The sequence below is a fragment of the Erythrolamprus reginae genome, chromosome Z, assembly GCF_031021105.1.
Source record: "Erythrolamprus reginae isolate rEryReg1 chromosome Z, rEryReg1.hap1, whole genome shotgun sequence".
NCBI lineage: Eukaryota > Metazoa > Chordata > Lepidosauria > Squamata > Dipsadidae > Erythrolamprus > Erythrolamprus reginae.
In genome coordinates this window covers 48,276,966-48,302,855 of record NC_091963.1, presented here as the reverse complement: position 1 = coordinate 48,302,855, position 25,890 = coordinate 48,276,966, and the positions used below count along the sequence as shown (strand labels likewise).

At 39.0% G+C, this 25,890-nt stretch overlaps 2 protein-coding genes across 6 annotated transcripts in view; one reads left to right on the top strand and one right to left on the bottom strand.

The window, feature by feature from the left end:
* Window positions 1-13,333, bottom strand: part of OXNAD1 (oxidoreductase NAD binding domain containing 1) — a 66,155-nt gene extending 52,822 nt beyond the window's left edge. Inside the window, exons 1-3 of one of the 5 annotated variants that reach the window (XM_070730107.1) lie at window positions 13,074-13,333; window positions 9,959-10,104; window positions 3,236-3,299 (exon numbers count right to left, since the gene is read on the bottom strand). In XM_070730107.1, coding sequence (XP_070586208.1) covers window positions 3,236-3,299; window positions 9,959-10,080 — 186 coding nt within the window. In that variant the 5' untranslated portion in view covers window positions 10,081-10,104; window positions 13,074-13,333. Of the gene's footprint in view, window positions 1-3,235; window positions 3,316-7,897; window positions 8,025-9,958; window positions 10,105-13,073 lie in introns of those variants that run through there. The other 4 variants (XM_070730108.1, XM_070730110.1, XM_070730109.1 and 1 more) reach the window with 4 other exon arrangements.
* An 85-nt stretch (window positions 13,334-13,418) lies between these two features.
* DPH3 (diphthamide biosynthesis 3) lies at window positions 13,419-23,106 on the top strand. Its single transcript, XM_070730112.1, has 3 exons — window positions 13,419-13,824; window positions 16,596-16,670; window positions 22,196-23,106. The coding sequence occupies exons 1-3, from the start codon at window positions 13,717-13,719 to the stop codon at window positions 22,259-22,261; spliced, it is 249 nt and encodes an 82-aa protein (XP_070586213.1). The 5' UTR covers window positions 13,419-13,716; the 3' UTR covers window positions 22,262-23,106.
* The last annotated feature ends 2,784 nt before the right edge of the window (window positions 23,107-25,890 follow it).

Sequence of the window (25,890 nt, the reverse complement as noted above, 5' to 3'; positions counted from 1 at the left end):
GTAAAAGGGGCGATCAAGAGAGGAATGGGTGAATGAATGGACGGAGGGTGGGAAGGAAGGAAGGAAAGAGGGAAGGGACAGGAACAGAAGAAGGGTGCAAAGGAAGCAAGGAAAGGTGTGAAAGGGGAGAGTAAGAGAGGAAGGAGTGAAAGGAGGGAATGAGGGAGGAAAGAAGGGAGGAAGGAAAAGGAAAGCAAGAAATGGAGGGAGGAAAGGAAGGAAGGAAAGAAAGAAAGAAGGGGGGAAGGGACAGGAACAGAGGAAGGAAGCAAGGAAACTTATGAAAGGGGAGAGTAAGGGAAGAAGGTAGGAAGGAGAAAGAAAAGAAGAAATAGAGGAAGGGAAGGTAAAAGAGAGAAAGAAAAAGAGCAAGAAAGAAAGCAAGAAAGAGAAAGAAAGAAAGAAAGGCAACTTCAAAGAAAGGCTCACTGAGCATCTCTCACTCTCTCTCTCTTTCTATCCCTCTTTCTTTCTTTCTCTTCCTTTCTCTCTCTCCTCTTCCTTTATCTCCTCTCTCTCTCCCTCTCTCTTTCTCTCCCCCCTCTCTCCCCTTCCCCTCTCTCTTTCTCTCTCTCCCTCTCTTGCTATCTCTCCCCCCTTTCCCTCTCTCTTTCTCTCTCTCCCTCTCTTGCTATCTCTCCCCCCTCTCCCTCTCTCTTTCTCCCTCTCCCTCTCTTTCTCTCTCTCTCCCCCTCTTTCTCTCTCTTCTTCTCACTTTCTCTCTCTTGTTTTCTTTCTGTCTCTTTTGCTTTCTCTCTCTCTCACTCTTTCTTGTTTTCTTTCTCACGCTCTTTCTCTCTCTTGTTCTCTCTCTTGCTATCTCTTTCTCCCCCCCTTTCTCTCACTCTCTCTTTCTCACTTTCTCTCTATCTTGCTGTCTGTTGCTATCACTCACTCTCGTTCTCCGTTCTTCTCAGCGGTGACGCGCGCACGCCCTGCCCGCCTCACCTTTGCGAGAGCACTTTCGCCCCGGGCTCTCAGCAAGGGGGTTTGCAGGAGAGGTGGGGCCGGCAAAGGTGATATTCAATGTCGGGGGCGCACAGGCGGTTGCACGCGCTCCCTATCTCCCTGCTAGCCCACTCGGAATATTCAAAATAAGAAAAGCCTTCGCCGGCAAAGGTTTTTCTTATTTTGAATACTCCGAGTGGGCTAGCAGGGAGATAGGGAGCGCGTGCAACCACCCGTGCGCCCCCAACATTGAAGACCTCCGCTGAGAAAAGCCTTTGCCGGCATTTCCTCTCGGCGTCAAGGAGGCGCAGCGGCGGGCGGAGAGAGGGAAGGGGGGGGCAGCGGCGTCCCTCCTGGCCTTGGCGGGCCGCCCGACCCTCCCCACCTCCTGCAAACGCGGTGGGCGGCGGGGGCAGAGCGAGGAGCCGGTTCCGGCGGGCGCGGCGCTTGGCTGGCTGGCGGGGGGAGCGCCGCTGGTGGTGCGGAAAGGCCGAGGGGGCCCTGGCGCCGCGGACCGGCTGAAAACCCCCAACGGCCCGGTGCCGGTCCGCGGACCGGCGGTTGGGGACCTCTGCTTTAAGCTCTTGTGTGGCACGGAGCCATGGATATTTTAGGAGTAGAAACCTAAGGGTTTCTACTTATTCCATTAGTTGGTTAGAATGGGCATGCAACAGTTGAATTGAAAAGTGCCACTAGTGAAGCAATGTTACTAGGAGGGTCCTAGGAACTTTCTCTGTCATGGCACTTACTCTATAGAAGAGCTGCAATATACTTCCTCGCCAAAAATATAGATTGTCCCAACCTTGCCAGTACTTCAGAAGGAATCAGGTTATTAGATCTAGAACCCTAGCATGGATGTAAGGGGTGAATCTCCTTTGAGATTTTCAACAAGAAGGCAACTTATCAATTATTTAGTGTATACTTTATGTTTGCCATTCAGATTGTTGATAGTTAGATGGTGGCCTAATGCATTTGATACATTTTAAAAAGGGAAATAATCAGTACATCTACATCCTGTATCATCTGGAAATAACAATGTTTTCAGTTCTTTCTTTATTTTAGCTACATTTTAATTTCACAGGCACTTATTTTGTAAGCCAACTCGAGAAGGTTTGCAATAACCCATAAAACATGGTCCATTCTTCCCTCAGGTGCCAAAACAAACACCCTAAACTTCACCTCCACCCTATTCCAATACTTGGGGAAAGAGCCAGGTCTTCACAGATCTTTGAAACACTAAAAGGGTAGGGACACCTCTGATCTCCAGTGTGAGACTGTCCAGAGGATTGGGATGGCCATAAAGAAGACACAGTCTAAGGTACTATCAGATAGCAACATTTAATGGAGGGGACTTGGAGTGTACCCAACTGGTCTAATCTAATAGAATAGCCAAATACCCACAGAAAAATGTGATCCTACAGTAATCTGACCTTGTGCTATGTCCGCATTAAAGGTAATTAGCAACAGCCTGAATTGTACCTGGAAAGAAACTGGAAACCAGTGCACCTAGAGAAGTTATTTGGATAAATTGTCCCCCCCCCCCCCAAAAAAAAACCACAACCCTATGCATGTCACTGCTTTCTACATCACTTGCAGCTTCCAGACAGTCTTTAAGGGCAGTTCCATGCACATGACATTGCAGTAATCTAAAAGAGAGGTAACTAAGATATCAATGTCTGTGGAGTAAATTGCAAAGTAAATAAATGAAAACAAATTATATATAGAAGCATAGTTCCCTCTAAGCTGAGCAGTGAGCAATCGCTCACTTAAAAATCATCATCAACTCAGAGTTTTCCAAACCTGCCCAGAAGCCGAGAGGGAAAGAGTGAGAGGGAAAGACAGAGAGAGAGGAAGAGAGAGAAACAGATAGAAAAAAGAGAGGAAGGAAAAGAGAAAGAAAAAGAATGGGAGTAAGGAAGAGAGAAAGAAAATCAAAATCTAGTTTGAAACTAGCTCAACTATTTAAGTGGCATTTTGATATTGATAGAGTTGCCCTATTATGAGCTCACTGTTATAGACACACAGTACAGTATTTTATTTTGAAATTCTCTGAGGCAAAACAGGGTGGGTTTTTTATTTATTTGTTTGTTTGTTTGTTTGTTTATTTATTTATTATTTCTGTGCCGCCCAGTCTTGAAGGAACTGCCGCTCAGACACTATACTTTTCCGCCCACCCCCCAAAAAAATTAGAGGGAACACTGTATAGAAGTGTTGAAAATATTACCAAATTTATCCAATACCTTCACCACGTATAGTACATTTCATGCTCATATAGTACAATACCAACCTCATGTCGAAAGTCATTTGCTGTTCTCTCCAGATGGTCTGATGTTCTTCTAGATTTCATTTTGCTATAAATAAGACAAACTGAGATCTATCATTACTCAACATAATTTTACAGCTTGAATTGTTCACTGAACACTTTTTTAAATAGTAACTTTAGATTGATTGATCTCTAATCACAATATCATTAGAATGATGATCCTTCCTTGAACTGACAAAAATTATGTAATTATCTACTGTTTTAAACAGCAAATTTGGTTACATTATTTGAAGAGTTCAAAAAAATCATATAGTCATGAGAATACTATTAGTGCCTAGTATTAGTACACCTAGTACATCGCTTCTTGAACAAGAAGATTGTATTGCATTATTAAGGCTTGAAGACCATCCATTATATTTTCTGAATCTTTAACAAAACCCAAATCTTGTTCACCCAGTTTATATTCAGGAAGCAGAATGGGTTGTTAAAAGAGAAACTCTATGTTCTTGAATCAAATGTTAGGTACTTTTAAATAATGTAATTATCATAAATGCTAATATTAGACTTGTTTAGTGAATTATTTGTTTTTAATAGTCTTTGCTTTATACTGGTCTGCTAATTATGGGCTAGATCATAAGAACACACACACAAAAAGAAAAGAATCAAGAAAAGTCAAACATTATACATAGCTATATCTTTATATATATATAAGAACACACACACAAAAAGAAAAGAATCAAGAAAAGTCAAACATTATACATAGCTATATCTTTATATATATATATATATATATATATATATATATATATATATATATATCTTTATATATATATATATATATATATATATATATATATATATCTTTATATATATATATATATATATATATATATATATATATATACACACACACACACACACACACACACACACACACACACACACACACACACCTTATCTAATCTAATCAATCTACCGGTAATCTAAATCCATATATCACACTATCTCATTTCACTGCATATACAAATAATTGTGTGGTCAAGACCACAATTGGAACTGGAATTTTTACTGTTAATTATTGCTGTTGTAATTTGAATTGGATTCTATTTCACAATTTTTTAGAGTGGTCTTAGTTAAATTATGAGATCCTTAAGCAAATCGGCAAAATAAAAAGTTGGAAATTGCAACCAAAGGATATTGTAATCAGCCATAAATAGGAGCTGATCGTCAAGCATCACAACTGTGATCAAGTGTCAACAGGGATGATGTAAAGCAGAGGTCCCCAACCGCCGGTCCGCGGACCGGCACCGGGCCGTTGGGGGTTTTCAGCCGGTCCGCGGCGCCAGGGCCCCCTCGGCCTTTCCGCACCACCAGCGGCGCTCCCCCCGCCAGCCAGCCAAGCGCCGCGCCCGCCGGAACCAGCTCCTCGCTCTGCCCCCGCCACCCACCGCGTTTGCAGGAGGTGGGGAGGGTCGGGCGGCCCGCCAAGGCCAGGAGGGACGCCGCTGCCCCCCCCTTCCCTCTCTCCGCCCGCCGCTGCGCCTCCTTGACGCCGAGAGGAAATGCCGGCAAGGGCTTTTCTCAGCGGAGGTCTTCAATGTTGGGGGCGCACGGGCGGTTGCACGCGCTCCCTATCTCCCTGCTAGCCCACTCGGAGTATTTAAAATAAGAAAAACCTTTGCCGGCGAAGGCTTTTCTTATTTTGAATATTCCGAGTGGGCTAGCAGGGAGATAGGGAGCGCGTGCAACCGCCTGTGCGCCCCCGACATTGAATATCACCTTTGCCGGCCCCACCTCTCCTGCAAACCCCCTTGCTGAGAGCCCGGGGCGAAAGTGCTCTCGCAAAGGTGAGGCGGGCAGGGCGTGCGCGCGTCACCGCTGAGAAGAACGGAGAACGAGAGTGAGTGATAGCAACAGACAGCAAGATAGAGAGAAAGTGAGAAAGAGAGAGTGAGAGAAAGGGGGGGAGAAAGAGATAGCAAGAGAGAGAACAAGAGAGAGAAAGAGCGTGAGAAAGAAAACAAGAAAGAGTGAGAGAGAGAGAAAGCAAAAGAGACAGAAAGAAAACAAGAGAAAGTGAGAAGAAGAGAGAGAAAGAGGGGGAGAGAGAGAGAAAGAGAGGGAGAGGGAGAAAGAGAGAGGGAGAGGGGGGAGAGATAGCAAGAGAGGGAGAGAGAGAAAGAGAGAGGGAAAGGGGGGAGAGATAGCAAGAGAGGGAGAGAGAGAAAGAGAGAGGGAAAGGGGAGAGAGGGGGGAGAGAAAGAGAGAGGGAGAGAGAGAGGAGATAAAGGAAGAGGAGAGAGAGAAAGGAAGAGAAAGAAAGAAAGAGGGATAGAAAGAGAGAGAGAGTGAGAGATGCTCAGTGAGCCTTTCTTTGAAGTTGCCTTTCTTTCTTTCTTTCTCTTTCTTGCTTTCTTTCTTGCTCTTTTTCTTTCTCTCTTTTACCTTCCCTTCCTCTATTTCTTCTTTTCTTTCTCCTTCCTACCTTCTTCCCTTACTCTCCCCTTTCATAAGTTTCCTTGCTTCCTTCCTCTGTTCCTGTCCCTTCCCCCCTTCTTTCTTTCTTTCCTTCCTTCCTTTCCTCCCTCCATTTCTTGCTTTCCTTTTCCTTCCTCCCTTCTTTCCTCCCTCATTCCCTCCTTTCACTCCTTCCTCTCTTACTCTCCCCTTTCACACCTTTCCTTGCTTCCTTTGCACCCTTCTTCTGTTCCTGTCCCTTCCCTCTTTCCTTCCTTCCTTCCCACCCTCCGTCCATTCATTCACCCATTCCTCTCTTGATCGCCCCTTTTACGGCGCCGCTGACAGCTAGCTCCCCCCCCCACCGGGCCATGGAAAACTGATCTAGCTTAAAGCCGGTCCCTGGTGCAAAAAAGGTTGGGGACCTCTGATGTAAAGGACACTTAAGTATAAGTCCAGGTCATGTTATTTTTTCTGACGCCATTGTAATTTTGAACCATCATTAATCAAATGGGCATAAGTAAAGGACTACTTTTAAATCGTTTGTTAAGCAGCAAATATTACTAATCCTGAGATAGATTTCAGCAGTTCTAACCAGTTCTGGAGAACCAGTAGTGGAAATTTTGAGTAATGCGTCCCCTGTCCAATTGTCTTTCCTTATCTCATATGTCATATATATTCTCTCCTTATCTATATCTATATATCTATATATATTCTCTCCGTATCTCTTATATCATATATGCTCTCTCCCTCCCATCTACTTCTCTTCTTTTTACTTTCTATCGTCATATATATTACTTAATGTCTATTCTCTTCCATATGTATTGTATATTGGACAAAGAATAAATAAATAAATAAATAAAAATCAGTAGTGGAAATTTTCAGTAGTTCAGAGAACTTGTAGATATCACCTCTGACTAACCCTGCCCCCGTCTATTCTCTGCCTCCTGAGTCCCAGCTGATAGGGATTTTGCAGCATCCTTCCCGTGAAGTGGGGTGGTAATGGCGATTTTACAGTATCCTTCCTCTGCCACATCCACCAAGCCATGCCACGTCCACCAAGCCATGCCCACAGAACTAGTAGTAAAGTATTTTGAATCCCACCATTGCTAATCATGTTTATTACATGATGCCATGTTTTAAACGCAGAATGTAATTTAGTATGTCTGTCCATAGTAATTTCAGAACCTTAATCTCCCATTTAATCATCCTTTAAATATTGAAAAACTGTACTAACTGTACTGTTCAATAAAACTGTTTCACTCCAAACAAGATAAGCTTATAACAGGACTAAAGAAATAACAAGTGGTGAGCAAATACTATAAAACAGTACTGCCTAGTTACATGGACTAACCCCCACTAAACACACAATTTACTTGATTATTTAAATATACATGGTTAATCACTGAGCTGTATACAGTGATCCCTCGATTTTCGCGATCTCGATCTTCGCGAAACGCTATATCGCGATTTTCCCACCCGATGACGTCACTCTCTTCCTTCCTTTCTCATCTTTCTTTCTCTCTCTCTTTCTCTATCTTGCTTCTTCCTCTCTCACACTCTCTTCCTCCCTCTCTCATCTCTTTCTTTCCTTCTCTCTTTTTCTCTATCTCTCCCCCTCTTGCTGGCAGGCGGCGGGCGGGCGAGCGGGGGCATCAGCGAGGAGCCGGGGTTTCCCCTTTGCGTGGGCGGCTGGGAAACCCCGATCTTCGTCTGCTCGCTGCTGCTGCGCCGAGCAGATCAGCTGCTGGGCGGCCGAAGGAACCTTCCCTGGGTCTTCCCCCTCTTGCTGGCGGGCGGGCGAGCGGTGGGCATCAGCGAGGAGCCGGGTTTCCCCTTTGCGTGGGCGGCCGGGAAGACCCAGGGAAGGTTCCTTCGGCCGCCCAGCAGCTGATCTGCTCGGTAGCGCAGCAGCAGCGAGGAGCCGAATCGGGGTTTCCCCTTTGCGTGGGCGGCGGGGAACGCAAACTCCACCATCTACGCATGCGCGGCCATAGAAAAAAAGGGCGCGCATGCGCAGATGGTGTTTTTACTTCCGCAACCCTACATCGCGAATAATCGATTATCGCGAGGGGATACCCTCGCGATAATAGAGGGATCACTGTAATTCTAAACAAGACTAAAAAATATTCTGACAGAAGAAAAACCACTTACCCATATAAGCAGAGATTTTTAGCACAAAAAATGTGGTCAAAAAATCTAACCTCAGCTTATATTCAAATCACTGACCTTCACTGACCTGAAAACTCCCATGCAGCATTTCCCAAAGCTGCGCAGTTCCAATGCGAAAGGCAGGGAGGAAAGAAACCGGGTGGCTCTAGCCACAGGAGGCTTTTTTCTTTGCATGGCTGCTTCTGCTCTTGCAGGCAACACCCTCACCTGCCTGATTGGCAGCAGGCTGAACCAATCACAGATCCTCTTCTACACAGAAAGGAGGCACTGAGAGGCTGCCTGATTGGCAGCAGGCTAAATCAATCACAGCTCCTCCTCTGCAGGAAGCACTGGGGGGAAGGGCAGGAGGGTTGAAGAGACTTTCAGAACAAAGGAACAATGGCTTTCTCTCTTGATCAGAAAGTAAAATGTGAGTTACCCATTTAAATTTGATTAATTTCTAGTAACAGAAGAGGTAATTTTGTAATAAAAAGTTGCTTCAAATGGGGATAACTGTATAATTAAACTTTTTTTTCCAACCATACTTATCATACTCAAGAGGATTGTTAATGCTGACTGGTTTAAAACAATACAAAGGTTAGGATAATATAATAGTTTGAATTTTGGTGTTAATCATTTGTTCTACATAATTAATACGAATAGATCTACCTTTTTTTTAAGAGTATGGTTTCTCCTTATGCAAGATAAATATCATGTAGAAGAAAGATTTTACAATTAATGATTGAGTAACCCCCAATTGTTATTTACTGAACTATTGAGATAGTAATGATTTTAATTTATGAAGTATGTTTTAAATGGAAAATCTGAATATTTATCATATGGAAGTTTGATTTAAGCAAGGGTCTTCAAACCTGGCAAGATTAAGGCTTGTGGACTTCAACTCCCACTCCTGAGGTAGCATAGCTGGTGCAGGAATTCTGGGAGTTGATGATGGACATACAGTTGATGAGGAGGAATTCAGTTTCGAAGGATTTTTACATCTTAGGTTTTAGCTTGGTTGCTGATTGAGCTACTTTTTTTACTTTTTAATTTATTGTTAATACCAGATTGATTTTGTTTACCCTCTTTAAAATTTACAGAGCTAGTTTACTGGTTTTCTTTAAAATAAATATTCTAATCTACTGATGTCTCAATTAATGTAATTTTATTGGTTTCCATTTTTATAAGTTACCAGTAGCCACTGCATTTTCTAACCTTGGCTTATACTCGGGTCAATAAGTTTTCCCAGTTTTTGTGGCAAAACCTGATGCCTTGGCTTATACTCGGGTCCACTTATACTCGAGTATATACAGTACTTTTAGAAGATGAACCCCATCTGCACAATCTCATAAGCAAACTCCCCAAATAAACATTATTATGCTCAGAAATACTTTTGCTTTCTATGAATTTATCATATACATTTTAAAATATAAATTTCTACCAGTTAAAATATAATATTAAAATAAAATAATTCTACCAGTTTTGGCTGATAAGCTATAGCCAGTACTGAATAGAGAAAAGCTACTATTACTGAGCTACAACTTAAAATAAGACCACTATGAAGATGATCTATAGAGTTAATTCAGAATTCTAACCATTTAAAGGAATTGTCACTTACTTCAAATGCTCAGATCCAAAATATACAAATCCAAACCAAATACACAGATCCAAAACCTCCACAATCCCTATCTTCTCTTCAAAGTGGATACATCAGGCTATGACCAATTCATTTTGAAACATCTTCCATATAGCAGTCTGAATGACATCAAGCAATATCTTTTTTTTCAGAATCAGTTCAAGCCACTTTTGTTTTGCAAACCAGTTATTGCAAAGCTGCCATTTAAGAACTTCGTTTCTTTCCAATTTATAGAGGGATATGGGAATATAGTTCCATTGCAGTGCCACAATACAACATCCTATTATTTGTTTTATAATTTGTTTTAATAAATTTGAGAAAAATAAATAAATTTAAAATTATAGTCCTGTTGATAAAAATTTTATTATATTATGTTCTAGAAGACGGCAATTTAACCGGCAGTCACCACAAGCAACTAATTCTTTATTCAATTTTTAAAGGAAAGTAATACCTGTGTTGTGCCAATATTTTCATTTTCACAGTAATAATATTTGATATCTTACCCATTTATTGTGCAGTATCTTATAGCTGTCACTCTTAGGCACAAGCGTGAAGAACAGTAGGGAAGAATTTTACTAGCACTTTTCTTTAATATAGGCAAACCAAAAGTTGTTGTATATATCATAATGTTCTTTTATGTTAAATATTCCTGTAAAGGCAATTTAAAATAATATTTAAAATAATATATTTCAATAAATAATGTCAAACAGCACAATTGTAAACAAGCACACAAAGTATCACAATATGTATTTCTTTGGCACTAAGCTTTACAGAAAATAAAGGAACTTCTGGACAGCTGCTAACATCACAAAAATATATATGAACTACTATTCACATCATAAAGATCATGTCTCTCTCAATCTGCGCTGTTTCAAAGATATCTGAGCAGGAAACAATATTCATGTCATATATGGCATACTCCAATTTGTTGGTGTGGGGGATCAATACCAAAGATTAGACAAGAGGGAGGATGTAAACCAGTTAGTAATATTGTTAGCCTTGAACACAGTCATATCCTAATGAACTCTGAGATTTTCTTCCATACGTGATTAAGTGGATCGAGGTCTCTGAAGATTTAATTGTAAGCTTGTTTATTTTTATTAATATACCATCTTTATTATTTTTTACAAATAACTCAAAGCAACAACAAAAAACCTTCCTTCCTCCTATTTTTTCCACAACAACCCTTGTGCGGTGTGTTGAGCGTTTGTGACTGGCCTAAAGCCTCCCAGATGGCTTTCATGGCTAAGACTGGATTTAAACTCATGGTCTTCGGTGTTCTATCCTGGTGCCTTAATGACTAGAGTAAACTGGCTCAATAGAATAGAATTGAATTGAATTGAATTCTTCATTGGCCAAATGTGATTGGACACATAAGGAATTTGTCTTGGTGCATAGATTTGTCAAGAATCGTTAAGTGGTACAACACTTAATGATTGTCACAGGGGTCAAATAAACAATGAAGAAACAATCAATATTAATAAAAATCTTAGGACACAAGCAACAAGTTACAGTTATACAGTCTTAAGTGGGAGGAAAGGGTGATAAGAATGAGGAAAAAACTAGTAGAAATAGAAGTGCAGACTTAGTAAATAAAAAGTTTGACAGTGTTGAGGAAACTATTTGTTTAGTAGAGTGATGGTGTTCGAGAAAAAACAGTTCTTGTGTCTAGTTGTCTTGGTGTGCAGTGCTCTGTAGCGATGTTTTGAGGGCAGGAGTTGAAACAATTTGTGTCCAGGATGTGAGAGGTCAGTAAATATTTTCACCGCCCACTTTTGACTCATGCAGTATACAGGTCCTCAATGGAAGGCAGGTTGGCAGCAATTGTTTTTTCTGCAGTTCTGATTATCCTCTGAAGTCAGTCTTGTTGGGTTGCAGAACCAAACCAGACAGTTATAGAGGTGCAGATGATAGACTCAATGATTCCTCTGTAGAACTGTATCAACAGCTTCTTGGGCAGTTTGAGCTTCCTGAGCTGGCACAGAAAGAACATTCTTTGTTGTGCTTTTTTGATGATGTTTTTGATGTTAGGTGACCATTTTAGGTCTTGAGATAGAACCTAGAAATTTGAAGGTCTCTACTGTTGATACTGTGTTGTCCAGTATTGTGAGAGGTAGAAGGATGGAAGGGTTTCTCCTAAAATCTACCACCATTTCTACGGTTTTGAGTGTGTTCAGTTCTAGATTGTTCTGGTCACACCACAAGGATAGTTGATGATAGAAAATGATAGTTGATATGATAGAACCTAGAAATTTGAAGGTTTTTTTAAAGTTCCTCAAAGGTCTTAATATTTTGCTGACACTTCAATTTATTACATTGTTATAGTGATCATTTTAACACTGCTTATTATAGCATTGCATAAGAACTGTACTGTACTATACAAATAAGAATTTATTTCCTTTTCCTGCACATTCTGTAACATTAACTATTTGTAATGAACAATAGTGACATCTGCTGGCACTCTTGCACTAAAACATTTCAAACATCACTTTTAGAAAGAGCAATTAAAATTTTCCCAATGTTTATTCTCAAGACATCAAATAATATTGGAACAACAGTATTTGGGTTTCTGTGTAACTTCTTAAAACCATGAATTTATCTGGATTCCCATTATAAATTAAGTAATTGAACATTCCCTTCTTTGTTGTTTTCTTGAATTCCCAATCTATCCTACAGCGTCAACATTTCCTGATGATCTCTCATGTAATATTCAGGAACTTAATTTTTATAAGGCAAGGTCAATTATGTACTTCTGCAACTGCTCCCATTACACAGGGATAATAGTAAAGTGATACTTTGTTATACATAGAATAACCTTTTCTCTCTAATGACTACCACTAACTTCAAAAATCCTGCTTTCAGTGTAACAATTCTTAGACAATATGCCAATCAAAAATGAAATTTGCTTGCTTGCATTTTAGTATGCTCTGCAGGCTCAAGCACTGATTGGTAAATGATGGTAGATGATTTATGATACTGCTGGAACCCAATCAATTGGATTTTGTTGACAATAATTAGGCAAAATATGATTTAGTCACTATCATTCTTGTTAATTATGACTGGAAAAAGTTGAATTCTGAAGTATTTTAAAGGCACCAGGCTGCCTACCAATCTTCTGAATGTATTCACCAATAAGTGGGAATTAATGTAATCATTTCTGAACATTAGTGGTAATTTCTTCATCCTACATTAAAGAGGAACAAATGATAATGATTCTACAAATCTGCTAATATAATGGTAACTTTTTTCCGGTGACATTTGGTTAACACATAATTTCTTGTTGCTAATTTTAAAAGAATTCCTCTAGCATTGACAATTCTATTTTAGGACCAAAACAAGAATTCCGATAAGGGATAAGACAGGGATAAAACTCCCTGGAAGAGTTGCAGGAGTAGAAGGCTGTCACCTTCATAGCTTAGCTGATTCACTTGGAAAGGCATGAATGAAAAACCAGACAGGTAATTAAACTATAAACAATTAATTGGGCTTTCTTAAGCCATTGCTGCCTGAGGATGATTGGATCTGCAGCCCAATTTATAGAAAGGTCGTCTCAAACTGTCATAAGACCCGAAGAGCAGGAACAGATCCGAGTATCCATCCGTCCTTCGTCCGACTTACCTCACAGGGCCAGACACCTCATGATCATGTACTTCATGATTCTCGACGAACGTATCTTTTCTGAGAGCAGATACTGAGAGCATATGCACCAAGACAAATTCCTTGTGCGTCCAATCACACTTGGCCAATAAAAAAATATATTCTATTATTTTCTATTCTATTCATTTCTAGTTTCTAGTTCTATAATTTAGGGGTGGGATTATTACGTAAGCGAGAGTTCCGGTTTGCTGCTCGTAAACCTTCCCTCTCCCCTTGTCGCCACAGCAAGAACGTGATCCGCCTTCTTCAACCTGGAGTCTCATTGGCCACTTTTTTCCTGACGGAATGACATCGCACTTCGAACCAATAAGCAACGGATACAGGCAGAGTTTCTTTCTTTACGTCGTTTTACAGCTTTATATATTTTTCTTTGCAGTTCGAGTTCTACTTCGCTCGTTCTTATTGGATATCGTGCCACGAGAGATGTTGTCAAGTCTCATTATCTTGAATTCTTATTGGCTAGAAATCATTCGTGGCTTCATTCCGGACCAAATATAGTGGTGGTGAAGGTTTAGATTTTTTTTTTTTTGTGCCGTTGCCGGTTTTCCTTCACAAGCGGCGCTGGCTACATGTGACGGAGGGAAGCAGGAAATCGCGCTGCGACATGTCGGTTTTTCACGACGAAGTGGAGATAGAGGACTTCGAGTACGAGGAGGATACGGAGACCTACAGCTATCCTTGCCCCTGTGGAGACCGCTTTCTTATTACCCGGGTAAAAGGATGAGTGAGCCAGTCATTTCTATATACAAGAAGCATTGCTGTGTGACACACGTTTACGTGAACATGTCTCATCTTGGAGCAAATCCTCAAAATACAGATTGTTCTTGACTGTTCGTCATTTGGGAAAATAGAAATGCGAATATAGGCAGCCAACAAACCTGTTGCCCTTCCGTCTTCCTCAGGCTAGACTCAGAAGCATTTGTTTTTCAAATTAGCAACTTTAAGATGGGTGGGTTTCAACTCCCCACATAGCCAGCGTGGCCAAGTTTGATAAACATTGCTTTAGAGCTTTCCAAACATATTTGGACTCTAAGCACTCCTGGATTAAGATGAGTGTGTGTGTATCCAGTATACCTAGAAAGTGCTAAATTGGGGAGGGACTGATGTGTCTTCTGTGTTCAGTCTGGGTGAATTATAAAATATTGTAATAATTTATTGCAGCTGAAAGTGTTGTTCAAACATAGCCAATAGGAACTTGGTGCTCTGATTCGTTGTCCAGTCAACAAAGCAATGGATGTGATGTGCCGATGCCTAGAGGCTGTTGGGGTCTGGATGGGTGTCTACAGACTCAAACTCAACCCTGATAAGACGTAGTGGCTGTGGGTTTTGCTTCCCAGGGACAATCCCATCTATCCATCCATCACCCTGGAGGGGGGATTATTGACCGCCCCCCCGAGAGGGTTCGCAACTTAGGTGTCCTCCTCGATCCCCAGCTCACATTAGAGAAACATCTTTCAGCTGTGGCGAGGGGGGCGTTTGCCTGGTGTACCAGTTGTGGCCCTATTTGGACTGGGAGTCTCTGCTCACACTCACTCATGCCCTCATCACCTTGAGGCTCCACTACTGTAACGCTCTCTACATGGGGCTACCTTTGAAAAGTGTTTGGAAACTTCAGATCGTGCAGAATACAGCTGTAAGAGCAATCATGGGCTTCCCTAAATATGCCCATTTTACACCAACACTCCGCAGTCTGCATTGGTTGCCGATCAATTTCCGGTCACAATTCAAAGTGTTGGTTATGACCTATAAAGCCCTTCATGGCATCGGACCAGAATATCTCCAGGACTGCCTTCTGCCACAAGAAAACCCAGCGACCAGTTAGGTCCCACAGAGTTGGCCTTCTCCGGGTCCTGTCGACTAAACAATGTCGTTTGGTGGGACCCAGAGGAAGAACCTTCTCTGTGGCGGCCCCGACCCTCTGGAACCAGCTTCCCCCAGAGATCAGAATTGCTCTCACCCTCCTTGCCTTTTGTAAGCTCCTTAAAACCCACCTCTGTCGTCAAGCATGGGGGAATTGAGATACCCCTTTCCCCCTAGGACTATACAATTTATGCATGGTATGTTTGTGTGTATGCTTGGTTTTAATAAGGGTTTTTAGTTATTTTTAACATTAGATTTGTCATACGCTGTTTTATTATTGTTGTTAGCCACCCCGAGTTACGGAGAGGGGCGGCATACAAATGTAATAATTAATTAATTAATTAATTAATTAATAGACAAGGCAGAACCAGATATAATCTTACTAAATTTAAAAGAATGATTGAGACCCCTGAGAAGCATGTTAATGCAACCCATACTAAGCTTGGTTTAAAAAAAAAAGTCAGGACCTGTAGTTTAATCTTGGTGCAAAATTAAATCAATTAATACAACATTAAATATTGTAAACTTTATGTTTCTGAGGCAAGAATAGCCATTCTTCAGCCTTGAGAGAACTACTGTGGGTATTTAATGCTCTTAATCTTGGTGCAAAATTAAATCAATTAATACAACATTAAATATTGTAAACTTTATGTTTCTGAGGCAAGAATAGCCATTCTTCAGCCTTGAGAGAACTACTGTGGGTATTTAATGCTCTTTTTTTCTCAGCTGAAAGTTTTCTTCAGAATGTCACAACTTGGTTGAGTCCATCTAAGCAAATGTCCACATTTACCCAAACTGCATTTCAGCACTATAATTTTGTGGAATAATTTGTATGGATATAGTTGAAAAGATAAAATTCATTTCTGGTCATAGCAATTTGATATCTATTATTAGTTCCCTTCTGATGAATATATGCCCTAAATTAAAATTTTAAAAGTGTCTAAATATTTGAAGTGCTGAGATCTCAAAGGGTAGAAAGAATTAAATATTTATTGGTTTTTAAAAGTAAATATGGCAGCCTTTATTGGACATTATCATGGTAAGTATGGTCAGCAAAAACCTTTTTTCAGAGAAGATAATATTAATAAATCACTCAAAATATTCTGAAGGACATCTGCAACATAAAGCAGTGCAGAATTTGTCAATAAGTGAATTATTGAGCTGAGTTTATGGCTTTTAAGAGAAACCTTAGTAGAAGAATTTTTTTTGGAGTTCTCTTGTTTGGAGTTCTTTTCTCGAGAAATCCAAAACAAAATTGAGATTGAGATTATATGTAATAAAATAACATTTCTTTTCTCTTTCTTGGGTGCTCAAATGGTAATGTGCAGATTCACAGAAGGCATCTTTAGAAATCAAAATACTTAGATTTTGAGGTGAATAACACACATTGGTTTTTGGCAGAAAAATTAGTATACGGACAGTTGGATCTGGATCCAAATACAGCTTTGATTATACCCTGATCCCTATTGAACAGGAAGTGTTCAGTGAATTGAGACCCAAAACAGTTGAGAGAAATATTGTGTTATTTTTGAAGTATCTAGCAGATAGTATTTGGATTTCACCCTCCTCTTTTTACACATGGCATGCTTTATTAATGGGTCAAATTCTTATGTATTATTGCAGGAAGATTTGGAGAATGGGGAAGATGTGGCGACCTGCCCAAGTTGTTCACTTATAGTTAAAGTGATCTACGACAAGGTGAGGAATAAGCAGGGGTCGATGTTGTACTTCTTTTAGACTATTTTCACATATGGTGACTTTTGATTTATTCAAGATCAGTAATCAACAAAGATCATCTAGAGTCATTGGGAGTTAGGTGGTATATAAATTAATTTATTTATTATATAACAGCAGCATTAAACGATATATAATAACTGGCCAAATACATTGAGTGATAAAATATTTTTTTGCTGGGTCTGTTGGATCTTGGTTGATACATGCTGGAGAACTCATTCTTGATTAGCCAAAGTTAAATGTATTGTGCCTGCTTTGCAGTTCATTTAGTTTTGTTAATGATTTGAATTTCAAAGTTTCTTGAATATCCAATGTTAACTAACTTGAATAGAAGACAGTTATAGTCAAAGTGGAATAACCTGGAGCTATATTACCAAACTGCAATATTAAATTGGATAAAAGAATGGATATTCCTTATAAATGCTAGACTACTAACACTGGAGGGCTTTGACCTTTGATTGGCATGCATTTTTAGGGAGTGAAAAACACAAAACATTCATATTTCAAATAGCATTATATTAGAAGAAGTTTACTACATATATGGTTACAAATAAAAAGACACCACTACCATGCAGTTCCAAATGGAGGCCACAATATATCCAAATGTATTAGATCCTTACAAAATAATAACGAAAGGAACAAATTTTAGATTAATATGAAGAACTGATTCCAAAACAAATCCTTATGGAAAAAGAATTAACTTGGATCGATTGCATTATTTATAAATTCAATCAAAATTTAAAGGGGATGAAATTAGATTTGGTTTCCAGAAAGGCAACAATTTGGATAAGATTCTTTTAGGCCCAGATGAAAAAATGATTTTCAAAATATATAATTTTCTTCTTAATTATGATACAATAGATGAAGACATAAAAGGAACAATGTTAACCTGGGCTCAAAACTTTGGATACCCTATAAATTTAATAGAATGGGGAAAAAATCTGGAATACAAATTATAAAATAAAATCCTATAAGGAAAGTCTGTATAAAATGTATTACCGCTGGCACCTTCCTCCAGTGCAACTTGCTAAAATGTATTCAAACCTTTCACTACTGTGCTGGAAATGTAAAAGAAGTAGGGACCTATTACCATTTATGGTGGACCTATACAAACGCAAAAAAATACTGGCAAATTATATCACAAACCATTCTTTTAAAACCCAAATCATTTCTTCTGGGCATTAGTCAGAAATGTAAAAATAAATAAATAAATAAATAAATAAATAAATAAATAATAATAATAATAATAATAATAATTCTTCATTAGATTTGTATGCAGCCCCTCTCTGAAGACTTGGGGCGGCTCACAAAATAAACATTGTACAAATCCAATTTTTAAAAAATACGATTTAAAACCCTTATAATAAAATAATCACGCAATCCAATCAAACCAAACACCAACCTTGACAATTGGGTGTGTGTGTTAATTTTCCCATGCCTGGCAGCAAAGATGAGTTTTTAATAGCTTACGAAAGGCGAGGAGGGTGGGGGCAGTCCTAATCTCTGGGGGGGAGTTGGTTTCAGAGGGCCAGGGCCGCCACACAGAAGGCTCTTCCCCTGGGTCCCGCCAGATGACATTGTTTAGTCGATGGGACCCATAAAAGGCCAGTTCGGTGGGACCTAATCGGCCGCTGGGATTCGTGTAGCAGAAGGCAGTCTCGGAGGTATTCTGGTCTGATGCCATGTAGGGCTTTATAGGTCATAACCAACACTTTGAATTGTGACTGGAAATTGGTCGGCAGCCAGTGCAGGCCGTGGAGTGTTGATGAGACATGGGCATATCTGGGGAGGGCCACGATTGCTCTCACGGACGCATTGTGCACGATCTGAAGTTTCTGAACACTTTTCAAAGGTAGCCCCATGTAGAGAGCGTTGCAGTAGTTGAACCTTGAGGTGATGAGGGCATGAGTGACTGTGAGGAGTGACTCCCGGTCCAAATAGGGCCGCAACTGTTGCACCAGGCGAACCTGGGCAAACGCCCTCCTCGCCACAGTCGAAAGATGATGCTCTAATGTTAGCTGTGAATCGAGGAGGACATCCAGGTTGTGGACCCTCTCTGAGGGGGTCAGTAATTCCCGACCCCCCCAGGGTGATGGACGGACAGGTGGAATTGTCGTTGGGAGGCAAAACCCACAGCCACTCCATCTTGTCAGGGTTGAGTTTGAGCCTGTTGACACCTATCCAGACCCTAACAGCCTCCAGCACTGGCACATCACTTCCACTGTTTCGCTGACTGGACATGGGGTGGAGATGTACAGCTGGATATCAACAGTACTGATGATACCTCACCCCATGCCCTTGGATGATCTCACCCAGCAGTTTCGTGTAGATATTGAATAGCAGGGGGGAGAGGACCAACCCCTGAGGCACCCCACAAGGGAGTAACCTAGAGGTTGACCTCTGACCTCCCACTAACACCGACTGCAACTGACCGGAGAGGTAAAGGGAAGGTTGGAGACTGGACGATAGTTGTTAAGAACGACTGGGTCCAGGGAAAGCTTCTCGAGGAGGGGACGCACAAGTGCTTCCTTGTAGTGAGCCAGAAAGGACACCACCCCCCCCCCCCCAAAAGAAGTGTTGACAATATCCAGCTCCGTTTCACCTACCTGCTGGCTGAAACCAGCCAGGAGGGACACGGATCCAGCAAACAGGTGGCAGAACTCACAGCTCCAATGGCCTTGTCCTCTTCATCAGGTATCACCAGGTGGATAGATACTTAATCCTACATATTATAACAGCCAGAATACTTTACACGCAAAATTGGAAAAAAGAGACAATCCCCACTACTCTAAGCTTTGTAATTAAGATACTTGAATGCACAGAAATGACCAGAATGATCTTGGAGTTTGGGAAAGATGGTATAAATGGTTTAAGCAAAACAAATATTTAAAAAACATAAAGGAAACTTAAAACTAAACCCTCCTTCCCCCTACATGAAAATAAACAAAATTGAAACCTAACCAAGAAAAGAAAAATATTAGATTAATAGACAAGTTATTGATCAAAGATAAAACCGTTAAGACAAATATTATATCTCTATTTATATTAAATCAAATTGTTTCTTTTAATACACAAAATCAAACAGAACAAAAGATACAAAAAAGAACAGGAAATACCCTGACATACCATACCATTAGGTTGCATAACTACAAAAATCAACAGGAAAGTTGACAATTATGTCTTCTATACAAAATATAAACATATGTACATAGAGAGAGAGAACTACGAATAAATAGAAATGAACTACAAACAGAAAAACAAATTACAAACTGTAATTATGTACATATGTAAAATACTATATAACACTTTACCTAGTTGTTTTTGAATATGTTCTTATACGTTTATATGTATGTATGTTACTTTTTTCTTTCTGTTTTGTATTTTTCTTTTTAATGTATATAGCCAATAAAGATTATTTTAAAACAACCCCTCAGTGGAATAATAAAGAGCAGGGGTGATTGTCTAATCAGAGATCAAATTTAAAAATGAGCACTTCATTAAATAAATGTTGCAAATTCACAAGTATAATTGGTTATTGTGTTCCCCAATATGTGAGTTCTCCTGAATCACCTTTCATTACACGATTTAATATACAGAGCTAACAGTTCCTAGCAAGCTATGTTAAGCATGTTCATTCCCAAGTTCCTGTTCCTCACTTACTATCCAAATATTCCTTAGAGGGAGAGAGGTACCTTTCAAAGCAGTAGAAAAGCATTGCATAAGTAGAGTCAATTCTGGCATTTAATACATTTAACAATTAGGGCTGCATTTGGGTTTTCCCAAATGATGAAATGTTCCAACTTATTCTAAAGAATGTTGGTTAAGGAAAGCAGGGAAAAGGAAGATAAACATTACCAGGTAAGGGAGTTTGATTGGTAAAATAATAGAAGTTAAGGTCAGATTCTCATTTGATTGAAGCTGAGTGATTTTAACACAAAATTGTTTATTAACAGGGTGCAAAGATTCCCATACATCTGGCTCTTGGATGCTCTCAATGTGGCTTCTAAAGAGTGTATAGCAAACTTTCATTCTGCACTAGCTGAAAGTTTGAAGGACCATCTTCTCTTAAAACCATGTCGGAAATAGCATGGTTAAATGATATGAATGAATTAGGTTCAAGAAAGAAGAATTGCCCATCTTGGTTCCTTACCCATTAGAATATGTTTATCCCAGGCATGTTTAAATTCAGTTACTGTGGATTTACCAACCACGTCTGCTGGAAGTTTGTTCCAAGCATCTACTAATCTTTCAGTAAAATAATATTTTCTCACGTTACTTCTAATCTTTCCCCCAACTAACCTCAGATTGGGCCCCCTTGTTCTTGTGTTCACTTTCCTATTAAAAACACTTCTGTCCTGAAACTCATTTAACCCTTTAACATATTTAAATGTTTTGATTATGTACCCCCTTTTCCTTCTGTCCTCCAAACTATACAGATTGAGTTCATGAAGTCTTTCCTAGGAAGTTTTATGCTTAAGACTTCCCACCATTTTTGTAGCTTGTCTTTGGACCTGTTCAATTTGATCAATATCTTTTTGTAGGTGAAGTCTCCAAAACTGAACACAGTATTCCAAATGTGGTCTCACCAGCACTCTATACAGCAGGATCACAATCTCCCTCTTCCTGCTTGTTATCCCTCTAACTATGCAGCCAAGCATTCTACTTGCTTTCCCTACCTCCTCACTGCACTGTACACCCATTTTGAGACTGTCAGAAATTACTACCCCTAAATCCTTCTCTTCTGAAGTTTTTGCTAGCTCAGAACTGCCAATACAATACTCAGATTGAGGATCCCTTTTGCCCAAGTGCATTATTTTACATTTGGAAACATTAAACTGCATTTTCCATTGCTTTGGCCACTTATCCATATTACAGACGCCTCCAGGAATATCAACCCTATTGCACACTTTAGAGTCATCGGCAAATAGGAAAACCTTCCCTACCAAACCTTCCCCTATGTTACTCACAAACATATTAAAAAGAATAGGAGCCAGAACAGACCCTTGTGGCGCACCGCTTGTAACCAGGCTCTGCTTGGAATACTCGCCATTAACAACAACCCTCTGATATCTACGCTTCAGCCAGCTGCAAATCCACTGAACTATGCAAGGATTAAGTCCAATCTTCACTAACTTATCTATGAGCTCTTTATGTGGAACCGTATCAAAGGCTTTGCTAGGCAATATTCACGGCACCATAATAGCGGTTGGTAGACAAGATGATGATAATGCACAAAAGAATATTAGTAGAAATAATATTGGGACAGTTTGCTTCTTGTGTCTTTATAACACTGAACTGTTTTGTTTGCTTATGGTATTAAGTGGTCTCTTTTTTCAGAGATCTTGTTTGTAGGACCATTGTTTTATCAGGAAGTTACTTTTTGCCATTAAAATAAATTATTCATTATTTGGATGTTTATATTTAATGAATACCACATAATATATGTGTGTATTTATAATACATATATAATTTTTATTTATTTATTTCAGGAACAGTTCGTGTGTGGCGAAGAAGTCTCACCACTTACAGAAAGCAAAAAATTAGTTAAATGCTGATAATCATTTAATAAATAATGATCTGCTTGAATAGCATGGCAACAATTGGATGGAAAGGACACCTGTTCTGTAAACTTCATACTTTATGCTTTAATAATTTATTGCATACCAGCAGTTACTTCAGTTCCAAGGTGAATTGATGTGCAGAAAGAAACTATATTTGTGCAAATAAGTGATATTTGAAAGAAGAGAATAAATCAAGTTTAAGAGTGGACATGAAGATGGTAGTATTGTCGTCCATCCACACCCCTTGCAGCTGGTCACGGATCCTGAGGATCGAAGAAGGTTGTTGTGCGGTACCCTAGCCTTGTGTACCTGGTACCCGAGTCCTATAGTGAGGAAGTCAGAGAGGATATAGTATCAGAGGGTGAAAGCCAACTCTTATTGAGCCTCTTCTTTATGCTAGGGCATGCAGAGCTGTCAGAAGGCAGTAGTAGATAAGCAAGAGGAGGTCTCTGCATGAATAGATCTTTAGAACAATTGTTCATGCCCTTAGACTATTTAAGGCTTAGCCATGTGACGCTTCAGTATATAAGTCAATTTTCATTATGTTCCAGTGTTCGCTCAGACTTCTCTCTTTGGATAATATTGTTTCAATTATGAAGTACAAACTGGCAAGTTGGACTAATTATCTCTGAGCTTCCTGCCAATTCAGAGTCCATGAATGAGATCTATGTGATCAAAGAAATGATCCGTTTTGATTTCTGTTTGGAGTCCGGCCCATTATGGGAACTCTAATTAGCAGCTGGCACTGAAAAGACTTATTTACTGATTTTTGCTGATCTTTTAAATCCAAACATCACTGCTCCTACAATGTTAGAATTAAATACTTAAATCTTGTAAAATCAGTGTGTGTGCACCTATTTCCTGGGGGGCTCGTCGCTGGAAAGAACTGGTAGATATGCATTTTGGTATCGTGAATGATTTTTGAATGTTTCTATTGAACATGAACTCTTTGATTCTTTTGACTAAATACAAAATGTAAACTACTGATTTTTTTGTTTTAACAAACTGCAGCTTTTTTTCAAAAGAGACAGAAAAATACAAACCTTCAAATTACCAGACCTGTAATATGCATCATCTCTCAATGAACTGGAACTATAGACTTGTTTGTAGTTAATAGTACAGAGTTTGTAATTTTTTATGGAAGACTATTAGGTAGGGAACCATGATGTCTTAGCAGGGGAGTGGTATTCCAGAAAGCGAAGGCTACCACAGAGAAGGTTTGCTATCCCCATATACAGTATTTGTTCCATATGAAGATAGGATATTCTTAACAGCCTTCTCTGGATCACTGTCATGCTCACTGAATTGGGCAATATCAAATAACAAAAACACATATACTTCATTAATTAAGATATCGATATGAATTTTAGGATAAATGCAGAATTTTGGAAACAAATTTCTCGCCATCATTTAAACTGAATTCATTAAGGTGAAATCTCTGAATGATTTCAAATTCCTTTTCTTATGTTTCTTGCTATCTTAGCTGAATTACTGTTTATAAAATAAACTGCCAAGAGACTCACCCTTGATCTCTGGTTAAATCCACTCCCCACAATCTTTCTCAATAACCAGGCTGAGCAAGCAAATTCAGTTTTAACCATTGAATCAGTTTCTTGTATTCACTCTACATTTCCAGGTAATCTTCATATTCTTGTCCTACATCAATTCTTTAACTCAGACTTTATAATAAGTTATAAATTTTCCATTAAAGCAACTTCTATTAAGAAGAAAAAAAACCATTTCCATAAGTATTACTCCACAAGTTAAATCTCTGCTAAATAGTGCCTTCAATGAACAAAAAAGGTATGAAGTTCTTAACATTGTACCATGATAATCAACTAAATTTTATCATTCATTTCAAATTTTAGTATTTATTCTAATATTACATTTTTCATATTCTTTATTTTAGATCAATCATTTATATTTTCATATAATAATCATTCCTTTTTATCTGAGAGATATTTCCATTTTTATGTTCACTCATTCAGACAATACATTAGAAAGAAAAAAGAAAAGTTATACATATCAGAATTCAACACACAGCTAAAAAAAGACATTACTTTAAATAGTTCATATCCCTTGTATGATCACTTAAAGAACATTATATACTGCTAAAAAAATAAAGGGAACACTTAAACAACAGCATATAACTCCAAGTATTCAATGAGAATATTTCATTCATTCAGATCTAGGATGTGTTATTTGTGTGTTCCCTTTATTTTTTTTGAGTAGTATATATAACCAAAGCAAAAGAAAATTAAAAATCATAATCTATCTTAAAAATACTAAATCAATTTTCTAATTTTATGTTTTACAGTTTAAAAAGACTAAAATGTTAACCAAGGTACAGCCAGAATAGAAAATATACTCAATAATATACTAATCCCCTTCATCCCTCTTCTTTCAATTTTCAAATCTTATCCTTTTTATATTTAAATTTTCTGCATTCCCACAACCTTAATTTCATTTTTTTTCTTTATCTTTTCCCTGCTTGTCTATTTTTTTGTTCTTTTTATCTCTCTAACTGCTTTCCCCCCCCTCTTCCTTTTCCCTTTCTTGTTAAACTACCTTTCTTTGTTACCACAATTATCAATCCCATCTCTTGTGATTTCTTCTTTTTTCCTTTTATTACCATTTTCAATATAGTCCATATATTCATCAACGTCACAGTCATCATATTCATAATGATCTTTTAAAAGGTCATTGCAATAGCCTTGATATTAATGTCATTTCTCACAGCCTTTACTTCTTTTTCCTCATATATCTTGGGAATTCCTTCCTTCCACTCCTTTTTTATACTCTCCTTTTGTTTTAAGTTCATTCCAAATTTCCTTGAGTTCTGCTTTAATTTCATTTCTAGCAATTTTTTTTGTTTTTATCCCACTTCTTTTCCAATCATTTAAAATATCAATAAACATTTCTATTATTTCCACTTGTTTACTTTCAGCCAGTCTTAGAGTTTCAATAGATTTATTTATTTAATTTAATGCTTTCGATGTTTTACCAAATCTTTAACTTATGCCACACAAATCATTCCAGATCGTCCAACTGCCACACAGAAAGCTCCACAGCCTTGATCACCCCTCAAATGGTGCTTTTAATTTCCGATTCAGTTCTTTTCCCTTTTATATTTTTTTCCAATTGAAAGTTATGTCCAACTTAGCAATAAAGTTTTCTTTCACTTAGTATCTCAATTATTTGTATCTCCAGTCTGTTTTTTGTATAATACCCACCAGTTTTAGGCTCTAGTTACAGTTCTTTTATAAAAACTTGATTCCTAGTCTCCATTCGCTAGCATAGCCGCCATTTCCTTTCCGGTCCCTTTGTTCTTTCCCCTTTGAAGTTTCGATTTGAAGTTGCTTCTTTCAGCCCAAAAAGTCACCAATCTTGTAATTATTCCTCCAACTCTGTCTCTCCTGCACAATACTTAACACTTCTCTCCAAATGACAACCCTCAAGATAAACAACCCCTTCTTTCAACATGCAACCACTGCAGCTAAGTGCAGCTTGGACAGCTTTGTCCCGAGCCGCTTTTTGCCACTGCTGCTGGAGGGCTCTGTATTGAGTTCCTGCGGTGTATGCCGACCTTAAACAGGTCCTCAACAGTATCCTTCCTCTTCCCT